The following is a 17043-nucleotide window of genomic DNA, read 5'->3' as shown; positions in this document are numbered from 1 at the left end:
ATCATGGTCATGATGTGCACTGAAGACGGTGTTTGATTTCGTTCTATGAGGTGCAATGACAATAAAGGCCAAACTAAATATTTGTGTTCTTGTATATTTATATATTTGTAATATTTAGTTATATTATTTTGTCTTTGTATTGTAAGCCACCCAGAGTTACCTTATAGTAAGATGGGGGCCAAATAATTGAATAAATAAATTTAAAAATGGAGATATGGTGGCCGTAAATTACAAGGAGTTCATTTCAAAAGGAAAAGACTTAATGTATAGACCGGGGGCCAATTGATTGATTGATTGATTAAATTTATTTGCCGTCCATCTCACCCAGAGGTGGGATTCAAAATGTTTTACTGCCGGTTCTCTGGGCATGGCTTGGTGGGTGTGGCGATGGACAGGGCAGGAGAAGGATACACTGCAAAATCCCCCTTCCCTCCCAGTCCCCACCCCACTAACCTGCTTTCCAGCTCCGTTCTCCTGTGTAGGGCAACCAAAGAAGACCCAGCCAATCAGCTGGGACTCAATGGGAGGCAGAGAAGAGATATGGGGTTGGCGGGGCCAGTCAGAGGTGGGATTGGCCGGTTCTCCAAATGACTCAAAATCCAGAGAACCGGTCAGAATATGCAGAGAAGGAGGAGGAGGGGGGGAGGAGGAGGGGGAGGAGGAGGAGGAGGAGGAGGAGGAGGAGGAGGAGGAGGAGGAGGAGGAGGAGTGGTGTAGGGACCTTGGTACTATCTGAACTTGGTTGCTTTCTTGCGGACATTTCATTGCCAAACTAGGTAACATCATCAGTACTAGAAGGAAGAGAGGTTTGCAGAGAAAAGGAGAAGGAGGAAGATAATAGTGAGGGCTTTGGTGCCTCTGTGATTGTTTCCTTGCAAAATTTGCTATGACCTGAATATAACTTCATCAACACTAGAAGGTTGTGTAGAACCAAATCGGGTCATAAAAATATCTGCAAGAGAACATCCAAATACCATAGCTCTCCTCCTTCCTCCTCCTCCTCCTCCTCCTCCTCCTCCTCCTCCTCCTCCTCCTCCTCCTCCTCCTCCTCCTCCTCCTCACTCCACATACCCAACCTCCTCCTCCTCCTCCAAGCCCACTCCCTTCTAGCACTGATGATGTTCCCTAGTTCGGTCATGAAACGTCTGCAAGAAAACAACCAGGCTCAGAGAACCAAGGACCCTATAGTCCTCCTCCTCCTCCTCCTCCTCCTCCTCACTCCACATACCCAACCTCCTTCTAGCATTGATGATGTTCCCTAGTTGGGCCATGAAACGTCCTCAACAAAGCCACCCAGCTCACAGAGCAGCGAGGACCCCCCCCGCCCCATGTCCATCCTGACCTACTAGAAGTTCCCTTCCATGGACGCCTGTTTCCTGATCCCTTCTTGGCAAAGCAAGCAAGCAAGCCAACCCGGGGTGAAATGCGATCGGTTCGGTGTGGTTCGGCCGAACCAGTAGCAAAAATAGAGCCTCCCACGATCAGCTGAGAGGAGAAAGGAGAGAAAAGCGCAGGATCGGCCTTCCCACCACCCAGGCGCTTGTCTCTTCTTTCTCCTTTCTCAGTTGAGCCCCAGCTGGTGTTTGGAAAGCTGGGATGACCCAAAGGGGTGTGGCACAAAGGCAACACAGTCACATAAGTAAGAAGAGTCCCTTTAATACCTCCAACTTTGCCCCCAGTGTCCAGTTACCTTCGGCTGGAGTTAAAAAAACTCTCCCCAAAACAGTCTTTCAGTGGAGGAAATTCAGTGCAAAAACAAAGTACATACAAACTGTAACTAAAAAATCCACACAAACCATGTTGCGGCCATTAACTGGACAGGGCAGGAGAAGGAATTGCAGACTTCAAAGGCCAACAAAACACACACAGTTGGGAAGACCACAGGAACCCAGATACGCCTTGACAAACGAAGATATCTCATGGCTTGTTTCCACTTCGCTGTGCGTAGCTTGCCTTGTAAAACACTGTTTTCCCAGCTGCAGCTAAGGAAGGGAATCAGGGCCCTTTCCTCCCCCGTAAGCCACACAACCCACGTTGCTCCCTTCTCCGTTCCTCCTTGTGTGCCCTAGGATGAAGAGAGGGTGGGCCTGGGTCTTCCTCTGAGCTCCCTCTCCCTTGTTCTACCTCTCTCCTGCTCTGCCCAGCCGGCCTTTGCCCTTCCTCAGTTTCTTCCACAGCCAACCGAGCCACACTCCCACTCCCTGTCAGCTGTTCGGCCTCCCCCTCTAAGTCAGATCCTGACAGGGGCATGACAAAAGCGGTTAAGTGCATGTGCGAAGGGCGAAGTGCACGATCACTGAACCAGTAGGGAAACTGGTAGAACCCCACCACTGCCAACCTTCCTGCCTTGAGAAGCAAGGTTTGCTGAGCCTTTCAGGTGGGAGCCAGAGGTCCCCCGCTGAGACTTCCAGAGAGTTTCGTGTTTTTCTTCGGGTTCTTTCGGGGCTGCGAGGAAGGTAGAAGCCAGCGGTGGACTCTGGAGACCGAAGCGAGGCTCAGAGCGTCCGTTCGCCCGGTGCAACTCATGGCTTCTGAGTCATCCTCTCCATGTCGGAATCAAAGTTCTGCACGTTTGACTTCTATTGTTTCCCCAGTTTACGAGCTTTCCTGATGTTTTCCCCATTCGGGCCTTGCCAGCTCCTGTCCTCTCACCCGCTGGCAGCTGTCCTTCCACTGAGCTTGTCCTCCACTTTCAAATTGACACGCAGCCCGCCCCTCCAAGACAGGCCATAACTCATCGCTAGTTAAGTGCTAAATTGGCAGGAACTGGGTGACTGTTTGGAAACACCCTCCCTCTGACCCTACAGATGATCAGAGCGGGAAGGGACTTTGCAGATCATCTAGTCCAACCCCTCACCTAAGCAGGAGACCCTGCACCATTTCGGACACAGAGCAGTCCAGTCTCTTCTGGAAAGCCTCAAACGATGAACTTTCCAAGGCAACTTCTGTTCCGTGGGTTGATTGTTCTCCCTGTCAGAAAGTTTCTCCTTATTTCCAGGTTGAATCTCTCCTTGTTCAGTTTCCCTCCATTATTCCTTGTCTGGCCTTCAAAGGTGCTTTAGAAAATAGCTTGACCCCCTCCTCCTCCCTGTAGCAGCCCCTCAAACATTGGAAGACTGCTATCTTGTCTCCCCTGGTCCTTCTCTTCCCTAGACTAGCCAGGCCCAGTTCCTGCAACCGTTCTTCATAGGTTTTAGCCTCCAGTCCCTTCATCATCCTGGTTGCTCTTCTCTGCACTCTTTCTAGAGTCTCAACATCTTTTTTGTAATGTGGTGACCAAAACTGGATGCAGGACTCTAGGTGTGGCCTTACTAAGGCTTTACAGAGAAATCTAGAATGGTGTCCCCAAAGGACACCATTCTAGATTTCTCTGTAAAGCCTTAGTAAAGCCAACAATTCACCAGTGGAACAGAAGTTGCCTTTGGAAGTTGTGGGTTGCTCCACCATGAGAGATTTTTTTAAAGAAGAGATTGGACAGCCATTTCTCTGAAACGATGTAGGGCCTCTTGCCTGAGCAGAGGGCTGGACTGGAAGACCTCCAAGGTCCCTTCCAACCTGATTATTCTACAGGGGAAACTCGAAAAATTAGAATATCGTGGAAAAGTTCGTTTATTTCAGTAATGCAACTTAAAAGGTGAAACTAATATATGAGATAGACTCATGACATGCAAAGCAAGATAGTTCAAGCCGTGATTTGTCATAATTGAGATGGTTATGGCTTACAGCTCATGAAAACCCCAAATCCACAATCTCAGAAAATTAGAATATTACATGCAATCAATAAAACAAGGATTGTACATAGAACAATATCGGACCTCTGAAATGTATAAACATGCATATGTACTCAGTGCTTGGGTTGGGCCCCTTTTGCAGCAATTACTGCCTCAATGCGGCGTGGCATGGAAGCTATCAGCCTGTGGCACTGCTGAGGTGTTATGAAAGATCAGGATGCTTCAATAGTGGCCTTCAGCTCTTCTGCATTGTTCGGTCTCACCATCTCTCATCTTTCTTTGCAATGCCCCGTAGATTCTCTACGGGGTTCAGGTCAGGCGAGTTTGCTGGTCAATCAAGCACAGTAATCCCACGGTCATTGAACCAGGTTTTGGTGCTTTTGGCAGTGTGGGCAGGTGCCAAGTCCTGCTGGAAAATGAAGTCAGCATCCCCATAAAGCTCATCTGTGGAAGGAAGCATGAAGTGCTCCAAAATCTCCTGGTAGACGGCTGCATTGACCCTGGACTTAATGGAGCACAGTGGACCAACACCAGCAGATGACATGGCTCCCCAAATCAACACAGATTGTGGAAACTGTACACTGGACTTCAAGCATCTTGCAGTGTGTGCCCCTCCATTCTTCCTCCAGACTCTGGGTCCTTGGTTTCCAAATGAGATGCAAAAGTTGCTCTCATGAGAAAAGAGGACTTTGGACCACTGAGCAACAGACCAGTTCGGTTTTTCTTTAGCCCAAGTAAGACGCTTCTGACGTCATCATTCAGGAGTGGCTTGACAAGAGGAATACGGCATTTGAAGCCCATGTCCAGGATCTGTCTCTGTGTGTGGTGGCTCCTGATGCACTGACTCCAGCCTCAGTCCACTCCTTGTGAAAGTCCCCAACACTTTTGAATGGCCTTTTCCTGACCATCCTCTCCAGGCTGCGGTCATCCCTGCTGCTTGTGCACCTTTTTCTTCCACACTTTTCCCTTCCACATAACTTTCTATTAATGTGCTTTGATACAGCACTTTGGGAACATCCAACTTCTTTTGCAATTACCTTTTGAGGCTTTCCCTCCTTATGGAGGGTGTCAATGATGGTTTTCTGCACAACTGTCAGGTCAGCAGTCTTTCCCATGATTGTGATTCCTACTGAACCAGACGGAGAGACCATTTAAAGGCTCAGGAACCCTTTGCAGGTGTTATGGCTTCATTAGCTGATTAGAATGGGACACTTTGAGCCTAGAGTATTGAACCTTTTCACAATATTCTAATTTTCTGAGATTGTGGAGTTGGAATTCTCATGAGCTGTAAGCCATAATCATCTCAATTATGACAAATAACAGCTTGAACTATTTTGCTTTGCATGTAATGAGTCTACTTCATATATTAGGTTCACCTTTTAAGTTGCATTACTGAAATAAATGAACTTTTGCGTGATATTCTAATTTGTTGAGTTTCACCTGTATGTTCTTGAATAAACCTTCACCCTGTGTTGTCCAAAAGACACCAGAAAGCAAGAGAAGAAGCAACAGATGGAAACTAATTGAGGAGCAAAGCAACTTAAGAACTCAGGAGGAACTTCCTAACAGGGAGGACAATGAAAAAGGGGAACAGCTGGCCACCAGAAGTTGTGGGGGGCTTCACCGCTGGAGGCTTTTAAGAAGAGATTGGACAGCCAATTGTCTGAAATGGTGTAAGATCTCCTGCTGGAGTAGGGGGCTGGACTAGAAGACCTCCAAGGACCCTTGCAGCTCTATTCTGATTGAGAAGAAGAAGAGACCCAGCAGGCTGGCATATCTTGTTGGTGGCTGTGCTTTTCCCGTCTGACTTAGCTGTGTCTCCCCGATCAGCCTCTTGTGGGGCTTAGCCCTGAGTTTCCTGTCTCAAAAAGGGACAGGAAGCTGAGCCCTCCCCCCGTTTTCTTTCCAGCCCTTGTGCACAAAGCAGGGGGCACCCCAAAGGACACCAGGACACTCCCAAAGTGCTGAAAACATGTCATGTTCCCAGGGGGGCATGCATGGACTTCGTGCCAGCCAAGGCAAGGAAGGGCACGGAGCGGGACGGGCAGCTCCAATTCTCAGCCTTCGCTGCACCCAGGACCTGACCAGGGAAAGCCAGCTGGGGGGGCTGTTTCCCCAGGCAGAATCCGTCCCCAGCCCGTCGCTCAAGTTTTCCTTTTTCAACACCAGCCTAGTCTAACTTAATGCATTTTTTTTTAATATAAAGTATGCATTTAATTTTTTCCTGGAAACCTCCCTCCTCTGCCATTTCCCCCTCCGCCTCTCCCCCACCCACCCACCCCGCCTTCCACTTTCCTTTTCGTAATGACTGTGTGATCTATCCACCCAGCCGAGGGGAGGGGAAGGGGGTGACTATAAAGGGAGATCCTTGGGTTGGAGGTAACCTCGCGGCGTCTGGCGGCGGGTGAATTGGCAAGGCAGGCACAGCGGCAAGGCAGAACAGAAGGGAGCTTCCCTGCAGGCACCATGGCAGAAGGTAAGAAAAACCCCATATAGATACTGTAGATATATGGGGTGATAGATAGATAGATAGAAAACAGACAGAAACGTATATAAATTGATAAGATTACATAGATTTGCACCAAGACAGATTCCAATCACATTTGGCCAATAAAGAATTCTATTCTATTCATCATCGTTGTTATTATTATTATTATTATTATTATTATTATTATTATTATTATTATTATTATTATAAAGTCCCCTGCCCAGGAACGTTGGGGAGCGGGTCCGGGGTTTCCCCTTGATATTTCCACCCTCCAGAAAAACTTGGCCAAACTTTGAAAAAGCTTCCAAAACTTTTTTTTTTGAAACTTTTTCTGAAAGTTTTTCACAAAACTGTTTTCAATTTTTTTTAAAAAAAAAAACACAAACTTTTGCAACAACTTTTTTTGAAAAAAGTTTTGCAAAAAAAAAAAAAAAAAGGCCAACCCAAATTGACCCGGTCACGAACATAGATATGAAGAAAAAGTTGCAGGATTTGGGTTTGGCCAGTCTAGAGGAAAGAAGGATTGGGGGGGGTGATATAGTAGAAGTCTTGCAATATTTGAGGGGCTGCCCCAAAAGAGGAGGAGGTCAAGCTATTCTCCAAAGCCCCTGAAGGCAGGAGAAGAAGCAACAAGGATGGAAACCCATCAAGGAGAGGAAGGAACCTGGAATTAAGGAGAAATTTCCTGACAGGGAGGACAATTAACCAGTGGAACTGCTTGCTACTGGAAGTTGTGGGTGCTCCAACACTGGAGGTTTTTAAGAAAAGACTGACAACCACCTCTCTGAAATAGTATAGGGGTTCCTGCTTGAGCAGGGGGCGGGGGGTTGGACTAGAAGACCTCCAAGGACCCTTCCAGTTCTATTCTGATTGAAACTTGAGCATGCATGTTCCTTTAAAACCAACTTCTCCTGAGTCCAAAAGAGAAGTTTTGTTAACTCCCTTAAAGCATGGAGAAGTATGTTTGTTCATTTTTTCCTGCTGCCTGTTGGGCAAAACTGCCCCTTAAAAGTATCTGAAAGTTTTCAAACCCACATGGGATAACTGGAGACGATTAACGCAGCCTTAATTTAGAAAATGGTGGGAAATGAACTGCAAAAACCAGCCAGTTTTGGGAAGAATAACCGTCTGGCCAAGGAGGGATGGGATTGGAGATTTGATGGCATGTTACAAGTCTGGATCATTTGTGCTTATAAGGGAAAAAAACATGTAACCGTGGAAGAGGAGTATTTGGGAGGAATCCTTTCATTTTATTTATTTATATTTGATTTATTTGATTTTTATAGCCACCTTGGCAAGACGATTCTATGGACAGAGCTTGGAATGTTTTTATTTTGTTTATCCTACTATTTCGAAGCTGCCCGCTTCCCTCACCTATTCCCTTAGGCTTTGAGAGACGTACATTATTAAAATAAAGTGTTTTCTTTTTAATTTCGCTATTTCTGGGCACCCTGGCAATCATGGTGCCTAGCCAAACGATAAGCCCATTCGATTTTAGCCATTTTGCGGGTACAAAAATGCATTTGCCTGGTTTAATTTCAAAACGGCCGAAACCAGCACGAACTTGAAGGGTTTTAAGACATAAATCGTGAAGGGGTGGATGGGTGGAATTTACTTATTGATTTAGGGACGTTTTAAGTTAGTCCTTGACTTCCAACCTTCCGTTTAGTGGCCATTCAAAGTTACCCCGGGGCTGGAAAAAAAAGGGATTTATTTATGTTTTTTCACACACTTCACACACTTGCAGCCTCCCCTTTGGTCACTTGTTCAAAATTCAGAGGCTCAGCAACTGGCATGGACTTATGACGGGTTGCCATGTCCTGGAGGTCATATGATCCTCTTTTGCAGCCAAAACAAGGTCCATGGGAAGCCAGATTCACTTAGATAATCAGAGTTGGAAGGGACCTTGTAGGTTATCTAGTCCAACCCCCGAGTGGGAGACCCTACACCATTTCTGACAGAGATGGTTGTCCAGCCTCTTCTTGGAAGCCTCCAGGGATGAAGCTCCCACAACTTCCAAAGGCAACTTTTATTTCATTGGTTGATTGTTTTCACTGTTGGAAAGTTTCTCCTAAATTTCCAGGTTGAATCTCTCTTTGATCAGTTTCCATCCATTGTTCCTTGTCTGGCCTTCAGGTGCTTTAGAAAATGGCTTGACCCCTTCCTCCTCCTCTCTGGGGCAGCCCCTCAAATATTGGAAGATGCTCTCCTGTCTCCCCTGGTCCTTCTCTTCCCTAGACTAGCCAGGCCCAGTTCCTGCAACTATTCATTGCATGTTTTAGTCTCCAGTCCCCTCATCATCCTGGTTGCTCTTCTCTGCACTCTTTCTAGAGTCTCAACATCTTTTTTGTAATGTGGTGAACAGAACTGGATGCAGTACTCTAGGTGTGGTCTTACTAAGGCTTTACAGAGCGGTATTAGTACCTCCCTTGATCTCAATTGTATCCCTCTGTTAATGCAATTTAGGATTGCATTGGGTTTTTTGGCTGCCGCTGCACACGGCTGGCTCCTATTTAGCTGGTTGTCCACTCAGACTCCAAGATCCTCCTCACAGTTCCTGCTATTGAGCCCGGTTTCACCTGGTCTGTATGTGGACTTTTGGTTTTTCTTGTCTAAGTGTAGGACTTCACTTTTCTCTTAACAACCACGTTGCTAGCTTAATTGCAGTGATTAATTTAACAACCGTGGTAAGGAAGGAAGTACAAGAGGGTTAAAACTCACTTAACTGTCTTGCTTAGCGATGGAAATGCGGGGCTCCATTTGTGGTTGTAAGTTGAGGAATACTGGTATAGATATATATATATATATATATATATATATATATATATACGATCGCTCAACTAACTTGCGGTGACTCTGGGCAGCTTAAAAGGATAAAAACTTCACAAAAACACACAACGACCCCCCAATAAATACCGAATAGACAGATTCCTTGTGATTCTCAGCTGCTTTGCTTGCAACTTACTAACCTGGCTGTTGGTTTGCAAATCCGACTGCCAATGGGAGGAGCAGCTGGCAACGATAAATGTTCTCCTTCCCTTCCATAAATCTTCACCTTTTTTTTTGCAGCCATGACACCTTTCAAAAGCCCAGACCTTGGCAGGCTCCCCGGCCTCCAAAAAATTCGTGCACTCTGCTCCCTCTATTTGCAAAAACAAAAAAAAACCCACCTTAGAATTATAGAATGGCAGAGTGGGAAGGGACCTCAGAGTTCATCTAGCCCAACCCGCTGCTCATTTGATGACCCACCGAAGCACATTACAATTTATAAAGCGGTCAAAGACCGTTTGTAACTCTTGCCTGCTCGATCCTTGCAAATGTGCTTCTTTGGCGTAGATTCAGGTGTTTAAAAATAAAAATGACAACGGAAGTGTGGGTACAGTCTGGGTGCACCTGTTCTATTTTAGGTACCCAGATCCAGTGATGTGGAACTCGGAAATCTGGGCAGGGAATGATCATTCGCAGAGGGTCCCTCCTCTGCAATCTGTTGGTGCCATCAATCCAGCTCTTTCCCTGCCTGAAATCATCAGAGTTAGCAGCCATCCATCCGTTAAGATGCAGCCAGACCAAATTTACTCTTTTAGTCATCTTTACAAATTGCTCCTTAGGAAGGAGGGAAAGGAGAAAAACTCTGCGTGTTACAGATTTAAAAAAACATTTTTTTTCTTTTAAAAAAGGCAACCCTAAAAAGAGGATTAGAGCATCAAATCTGTAACTGGGCAGGTCCAAATCAAAGGTGATACGGTGTCCGTCTGTCTACTGACCCAGAGGGGAAGGAAGGGGGGGAGGGGGGGAGGGAGGGGGGAGGGGGGGGGGGGGGGAGGAGGGAAGGGAAGGAGGGAGGGAGGATGGAACAGAAAGGAAAAGAGGGAGGAAAGGAAACGGAAGGCAGGAAGGAAGGAAGGAATGCCCCACTCTCTTAATCTCTTAGAAAAGGGTGAAAACATAGAGAAGGAAGGAAGGAAGGGAGGGAGGCAGGCAAGAAGGGAGGGAGGGGAGAAGAAAGAAAGAGAGAAAGGAAGGAAGGCAGGGAGGGAGGGAGACAGGGAGAAAGGGAGGGATGGAGGGAGAAGGAAGGAAGGAAGGAAGGAAGGAAGGAAGGAAGGAAGGAAGGAAGGAAGGAAGGAAGGAAGGAAGGAAGGAAGGAAGGAAGGGAGGGAGAGAAAAAGAAAGGGAATTTTTTTTCTGGCTCATGATTTCTTTCTCTATCTGGGAAGGGGGCTCTTCCTTCACTGCTTTAGTGGTATCTGGCACTGTCCTTTTGGGGTGTACTTCCAAGAGGCAGGATGCAAGCTTGGCACTGTTTTTTTTTTACTGCCTTTCTGGGGGGCATGTGACCTTTCCTTAAATCTGGGTGATTTCCTTAGGATATCTTGTGAGATGAATGAGACCAGCTGGCATTTTTAAGTGGTGCAAATGGACCCAAGGATTCCTTTTCTTGGGTGTGCTCTTTCTGGAGAGCTTAAGTGACCTCTCTGCTAAAGGGTTTCACTTTAGGAGCAAGAGTTGGCTGCTTGATAGTTATCACTGCATTTTGAATATTTTCATTCCTCAAGGCGCTCTGGCACCCTGCCTGATTCGTAACTCTGGCTTGCAGGTATTTTTAAATCTAACGATTGGTATTTAGGGCAGCTTTTTGCAAGCCAAGAAGCTTTTTGGGACTTTGGTACAGGTAGTCCTTGACTTACAACAGTTCATTTAGCGGCTATTCAAAATTACAACGGCACTGCACTGGAAAAAACTGACTTATGACCATTTTTCACACTTATGACCATTGCAGCATCCCCACTGTCATGAGACGCCAGACGAGGAGAAGCGCTCCTTGACATGAGTGATGTCGAGTTGGCCATGCCAACCCAGACACGTGACCACCAAGCTACGTCCACCAACTAAGGGACGCCCACAGAACCGGTTGTTAAAAAATTTGAACCCCACCCCTGGGAGGAGGGGGGTCAGTCCCCTCGTGCCAACCTCGCCCCCATCCCCAATGTGCCACTGTGCCCAGGAGAAGGTCAGGACTGCCAGCCTTCCTTCCTGCCGAATCAAGTTTTGTTTAGAGTTTTACAGCCTTAATTTAGCAGCAGAAAAAAAACCAAACAAGATGGTGATCTTCATTTAATGTCTTTATAAACATAATAAGTGGATTTTTACAAACCAGTGGTAGATTTCTCCAACGTGGAGCAAACTCAGACAGAGACATGTTGCGAGTTCAGAGCAGAGCTCCAGTCTTCTGCAAGCAGGTTAGTTTCTCTTTTACTTTAGTTCAGCAGGCAAGCAGAGAAGAGAAGCACTTTCATCTTCAGTAGACAGACTCAGAGCTCTACAGAGCTGCAGAGTTTAATATATAGAGCCGCGCCTAGGCTACGTCTAGTTTCAGTTTCCAAACAGTCCTCCTTGTCTGACTTAGTTGCTCTGCCTATTCATTGGCTGGCCTTGTTACCAAGCTCTATTCCAGGTCATGAATAGACTCTGACAAAGTGTCTAAAATAAACAAGAGAATCATTCACAAACTGGAAAAGGTGTGGGATTGGAAACCAGGTGGGTGAGTGGGGGAGGGGAGGGGGTGGGACGGGACCTGAGAAGGTCTTTCTGCAGACCAGCTACAAGATCTGGGCAGCCCCTCCCTTGAAAAACCCAACCTCCCCCCTCCTCTCAGGTGACTGTGCCAAAAGAAAAGGGGGCGGCTGCTTTCCTGGCGCCAGGTGACCGAAATCCACCTGTTCTACCTGGCAAGGTCATTCCCAGGCTTGTCTTTTAAGAATGCTTGGTGGTAGCTCCGTTTTGACCAGATCTTCTTCCCGATTCGACTTATCAGAACCTTGGAAAGCACCAAGGATCCATTTGGATGAAAGTTTATTTTTTATTGATTGATTTGGTTTGATTTGTCAATTGCTTACAAGATCATAGTTATGAGTATAAACATGAGTAAAAATACAGAAAATAGGTACGATTAAATGGGGACAATAGGACAGGGACCAGGGATGGGATTCTACCAGTTTGCACCTATTCGCTAGAACCGGTTGTTATCATTCTGAGCAGTTTGGAGAACTGGTTGTTAGAAGAAATTACAGGGCTAATCCTGTAAGGAAGGCAGGAAGGAAACATTCTGGTGTTGCTTACAGAAACTGCCTCTCCGTTAACCCTCATTACATTCTTGGCAGGACTAGACTTCCTGTCTCAGGAACTTCTCTGGAGTTTTTTTTTTTCCTCCTTTGCTGGTACTTTGCTTGTGTGGAGGGACCATTCAAAGTTACAATGGCACTGAAAAAAGTGACTTATGACCATTTTTCACACTTACGACTATTGCAGCATCCCCACAGTCATGAGAGGCCAGGTGAGGAGATGTGTGCCTCGATGTGAGTGATAATGAGTTGGCCACGCCCAGCCAGTCACAGGACCACTAAGCCACGCCTACCAACTAAGCCACGCCCACAGAACCGGTTGTTTAAAAAGTTTGAATTCCACCCCTGACAGGGACGGGAGGCACGATGGTGCACTTATGCACACCCCTTACAGACCTCTTAGGAATGGAGTGAGGTGTCAGATCCATGTTATCTGCCATTCTTCAATGGAAGAAGAAAGGAGGGAGGAGTTGGCACAAGTAATCCTTTTTGATGTAACCTGAATATATTAAATCTTATAATGAATCTGTATAGCTTGCACATGATATACAACTAGAGGACTGGAGCCAGGTGTCTAGAAACTTGTCACCTCTTGGAGAGATAGCAAGAGGAGAAGGAACCATAAAAATTCCAGCTCTGGAAGATACTCCTGGGAAACTCTTCCAAGATACATTCCCAGAAAAGGGAGGGGGGAATTGACATGTTGGTTCTTCGTTTGACTAAATCCACATCAGAATAAGGGGTGGGGGGTTCTAACTCCCTTTATCTATTCCTGTATGCCTGGAAACATCTTAGATTCTGCTTTGACTAGTACCGGGATCGCTTCCTTTCAATAAATAATTCCTTTTGAAGTGCCTACCTTTCAGAAGGTCATTCTTTTTTGGTTGAAGGGGAAAAGTCCGGTGCTTACATGAGGTCAATAGTGGATAGTTTGAGGTTGAAGGAGTGGGGGGGTTAGAGGATGGAACAACAGAGTCAGGTAGCGCATTCCAGGCATTGACCGCCCTGTTGCTGGAAAAAAGCTTGCCAGGGGGGTGGTCAGTGAGGCCCAGGCCAGTGGGGTGTGGCTGATGGTTTAAGGGAGGCTGGAAGGAGGACGTCCATCTGGTTCGGTTCCAAGCCGGGAGGAAGGTGCTATAAACAACACGGAGCCTGATTGGAAAGAGATTTGAGTGATGAAACGGAACCAACAGATGAACAAATGGCGGAATAAATGGAGGGACCCAGCGGTGGGATTCAGACGGTTTGCACCGCTTCACAAGAAGCGGGTCGTTAACTTTCTGAGCAGTTTGATGAACTAAATTGTTGTTGGAAGAAATCATTAGGGCAGAGGACCGGCTGTTACATGATTTGAATCCCACCGCCGGGTGGATCTTTATACTTTCTGGAACTTTGAAGTTTGGGATTTGTGGCTAATGGCTCTCATCCTGTGTTGAGTCTTGGGGTGACGGGCTGCTTGTTTTAACCCCACCGCTCTGCTTTTAGTTTAGTTTAGTTTAGTGCCCTTGCACCTCGTACAACGAAATTAGACACCATCTTCAGTGTACAGTATGACTATGCAAATAAACACAAACATACATCCTTCACATTCTATACATTCAACGGAAAAAACCCTGATATTGCATTCATATTGCACAATGCAGTAGAATTCTGCATGTGAGCATTTACACCAGGACCAATTCCTTGTGTGTCCAATCACACTTGGCCAATAAAGAATTCTATTCTATTCTATTCTATTCTATTCTATTCTATTCTATCTTATTCTATTCTATTCTATACTATTCTACTCTACTCTACTCTACTCTTCTGTTCTATTCTATTCTTCATTCCAATATTTATTCTATTCTTCATTCTAATATTGATTCTATTCTATTCTATTCTATTCTATTATTCTATTCTATTCTATTCTATTCTATTCTATTCTACTCTATTCTACTCTACTCTTCTACTCTACCTTATTCTTCTATTCTGTTCTACTCTACTCTACTCTACACTACTCTACTCTATTCTATTCTATTCTTCTCTATTCATCTATTCTATTCTATTCTATTCTATTCTATTCTATTCTACTCTATTCTACTCTACTCTACTCTTCTGTTCTATTCTATTCTTCATTCCAATATTTTTTCTATTCTTCATTCTAATATTGATTCTATTCTATTCTATTCTATTCTATTCTATTCTATTCTTCTCTATTCTATTCTATTCTATTCTACTTTCTACTCTTCTGTTCTATTCTATTCTTCATTCCAATATTGATTCTATTCTTCATTCTAATATTGATTTTATTCTATTCTATTCTATTCTACTCTATTCTACTCTACTCTACTCTACTCTATTCTATTATATTCTACTCTATTCTATTCTATTCTATTCTTCATTTATTTTACTCTATTCTATTCTATTCTATTCTATTCTACTCTACTCTACTCTTCTGTTCTATTCTATTCTTCATTCCAATATTGATTCTATTCTTCATTCTAATATTGATTTTATTCTATTCTATTCTATTCTATTCTATTATATTCTATCCTGTTCAACAGAGCTATTGCCCTGGGATAGAAGCTGTTTTTCGGCTATTTGTCCTTGTTTTTATTGTCCTGTACCAGATGGTAATAGTTCCAAAAAGAAGACTGCCCAGGATGAGATGGATCTTTGAGAATGTTTTGAACTTTCTTCAGGCTATAAAGCTCTTCCAAAGAGGGGAGAGGGCAACCCATGATTGTCTGGGCAGTGACGTTCACACTCTGGAGCGCTGTCCTATCTGCCTCTGTGCAATTGGCAAACCCTACACAGGTGTGCAGGAAGTTGATACTCTCTAGGGTGCAGCGGTAGAAGATCTCCAGTTTTGTTAGCTGTCAAACTTTGATGCACGGGAGTTTCGAAATATCCTGTCTTGAATGGACTTCTGCCAGCAGTATTTGCTTTGCTTTATGAATAGAGCCATCTCAATAGTTGGTTTCATCTTTCCATAAGCTTGCGATCTCCATTTTAAGTGCTGGCATCTGTTGTGGGCTATTAAGAAAGACTTGGGGGCTGCTTCCTGCCTCTAAAAAAACCACATTTATCCGATTCTTCTTTAGGGAAATAAAATATTCTGCCTTTTAAAAAAAAATACTTCGCAAATTATTTCATTCTTCTGGGGCACCTGAGCAAAATGCAGGCAAAAGGGGAGAGGCGTAAGGTCTTCGTGAACATTGTCCGAGGAGCTCCTATAAGTACTTCTTGGGGGAGAAAGCACCCCTGGGAGATCCACAGATGATTGTCTCTATTATTTTTCTGCTACTTGGGTAGAAATTTCCCATTTTGGACCATCTAAAACTGTTTTTTTCAAAGCAGGCCACTTTAAGACGGGTGGACTTCAACTCCCAGAATTCCCCAGCCAGACTTGCTGGCTGGGGAATTCTGGGAGTTGAAGTCCACCCGTCTTAAAGTTGTGCAGACGGAGAAAACCAGATGTAAACATAAGACACAAATTAAATCGGAGCATTCATCCAAACTCCATTTACTCAGCTGCGTGCCTCTAAGATTTGGATCCCGTTTTTCATTGTGCTGTGTCTTACAGCTTTTCCAAAATAAATAGTTTAAAAAGAATAACTAAACACGCACGCTGATTGGAATTTGTACAGATCAGAAAGCTGTCTGGGCTGCCACCCATCATTCCTGGACCAGACAAAACATACATCCCAAAAGTCTGAATAACAGAATGAACAGAAGACTTGGAAGGGACCTTCAAGGTCTTCTAGTCCAGCCTCCTGATCAAGAAACCCTCTACCATTTCAGGCCAATGCCTGTCCAATCTCTTCTCCCGTGTTGGAGCAGTCACAACATCTGGACGCAAGAATGTTTTCACTGATTAATTGTTCTAATTGTCAGGAAATTCCTCCTTAATTCTTAATTGTTTCTCTCCTTGATGAGTTTTCATCCGTTGCCTCCTGGTGCCTTGGAAAACAGGTGGACCCCTTCTTTTGGGGGGAAGTTCCCCCCACCCAAGATATTGGAAGATGCTACCATGTCACCCCCTCGTCCTTCTTTTCATTAAACTAGACATACCCAGTGGCTATTCAGCTGGATCAGCTGTCCAAGGAGGTTAGACTTCATTCCCCATCATCCCCAGTTTGTCGATGGTGTAGTCCACGTTTGAACAGCTGGAAGGTTGGGTTGGTCTTATCTAGCAGGGTCCAGGGTTGTCTCAGTAGGGACTAGTCCAGCGGTCGCCAACGTTTTGGACCTCAGGGACCACCAAAATCATCGTTTTAAATCCCGCGGACCAGAGACCCTGGGAAAATCCCCCCAAAAGTCTGCAGGAAAATTCCACGCCCCGTTTTCCTACCGATCGATTGTTCTTTATTTGGGATCGCAGGAAACCGTCTCCAGCTCCGTTCTCAGGAGGAGAGAGAGAGACTTTTGGCTTCATGCAAGGAAAACAGCAGAAGCCGCCAAAGTCTTTCTTTCTCTCCCCCAAACTCTGCCACAAATGAGTCTATTTTGCCGGCGCAGCCTCTTGGAGCAGGAGGCCTTGCAGGGTCCCAAGGACTCATTTCTGGCGGAGTTTGGGGGGGAGAAAGAAAGACTTTGGCTGCTTTCCTTGCGTGCAGCCAGAAGCAGAAGAAGAAAGAAGCGGAAAGAAGCAGCCCGGTGGCCAGGCCAGGCGTGTGGGGCATGTGGGGCAAATTCCCCCCCTCCCTTTCCCCCCTCCCTT

The 17043-nt window shown here is 45.4% G+C and overlaps 1 protein-coding gene across 1 annotated transcript in view; it reads left to right on the top strand.

Annotated features, from left to right (window-relative positions):
- The first annotated feature begins 6044 nt into the window (after nucleotides 1-6044).
- TGM2 (transglutaminase 2) overlaps nucleotides 6045-17043 on the top strand; it is a 71745-nt gene continuing 60746 nt past the window's right edge. Inside the window, exon 1 of the mRNA XM_087928685.1 lies at nucleotides 6045-6207. Coding sequence (XP_087784811.1) covers nucleotides 6198-6207 — 10 coding nt within the window. The 5' untranslated portion in view covers nucleotides 6045-6197. The remainder of the gene's footprint in view (nucleotides 6208-17043) is intronic.

The sequence above is a fragment of the Pseudonaja textilis genome, chromosome 3, assembly GCF_049901715.1.
Source record: "Pseudonaja textilis isolate UNSWEBS1 chromosome 3, rPseTex1.2, whole genome shotgun sequence".
In the NCBI taxonomy this organism is placed as follows: Eukaryota; Metazoa; Chordata; class Lepidosauria; order Squamata; family Elapidae; genus Pseudonaja; species Pseudonaja textilis.
This window is presented reverse-complemented; position numbering and strand designations above follow the sequence as displayed.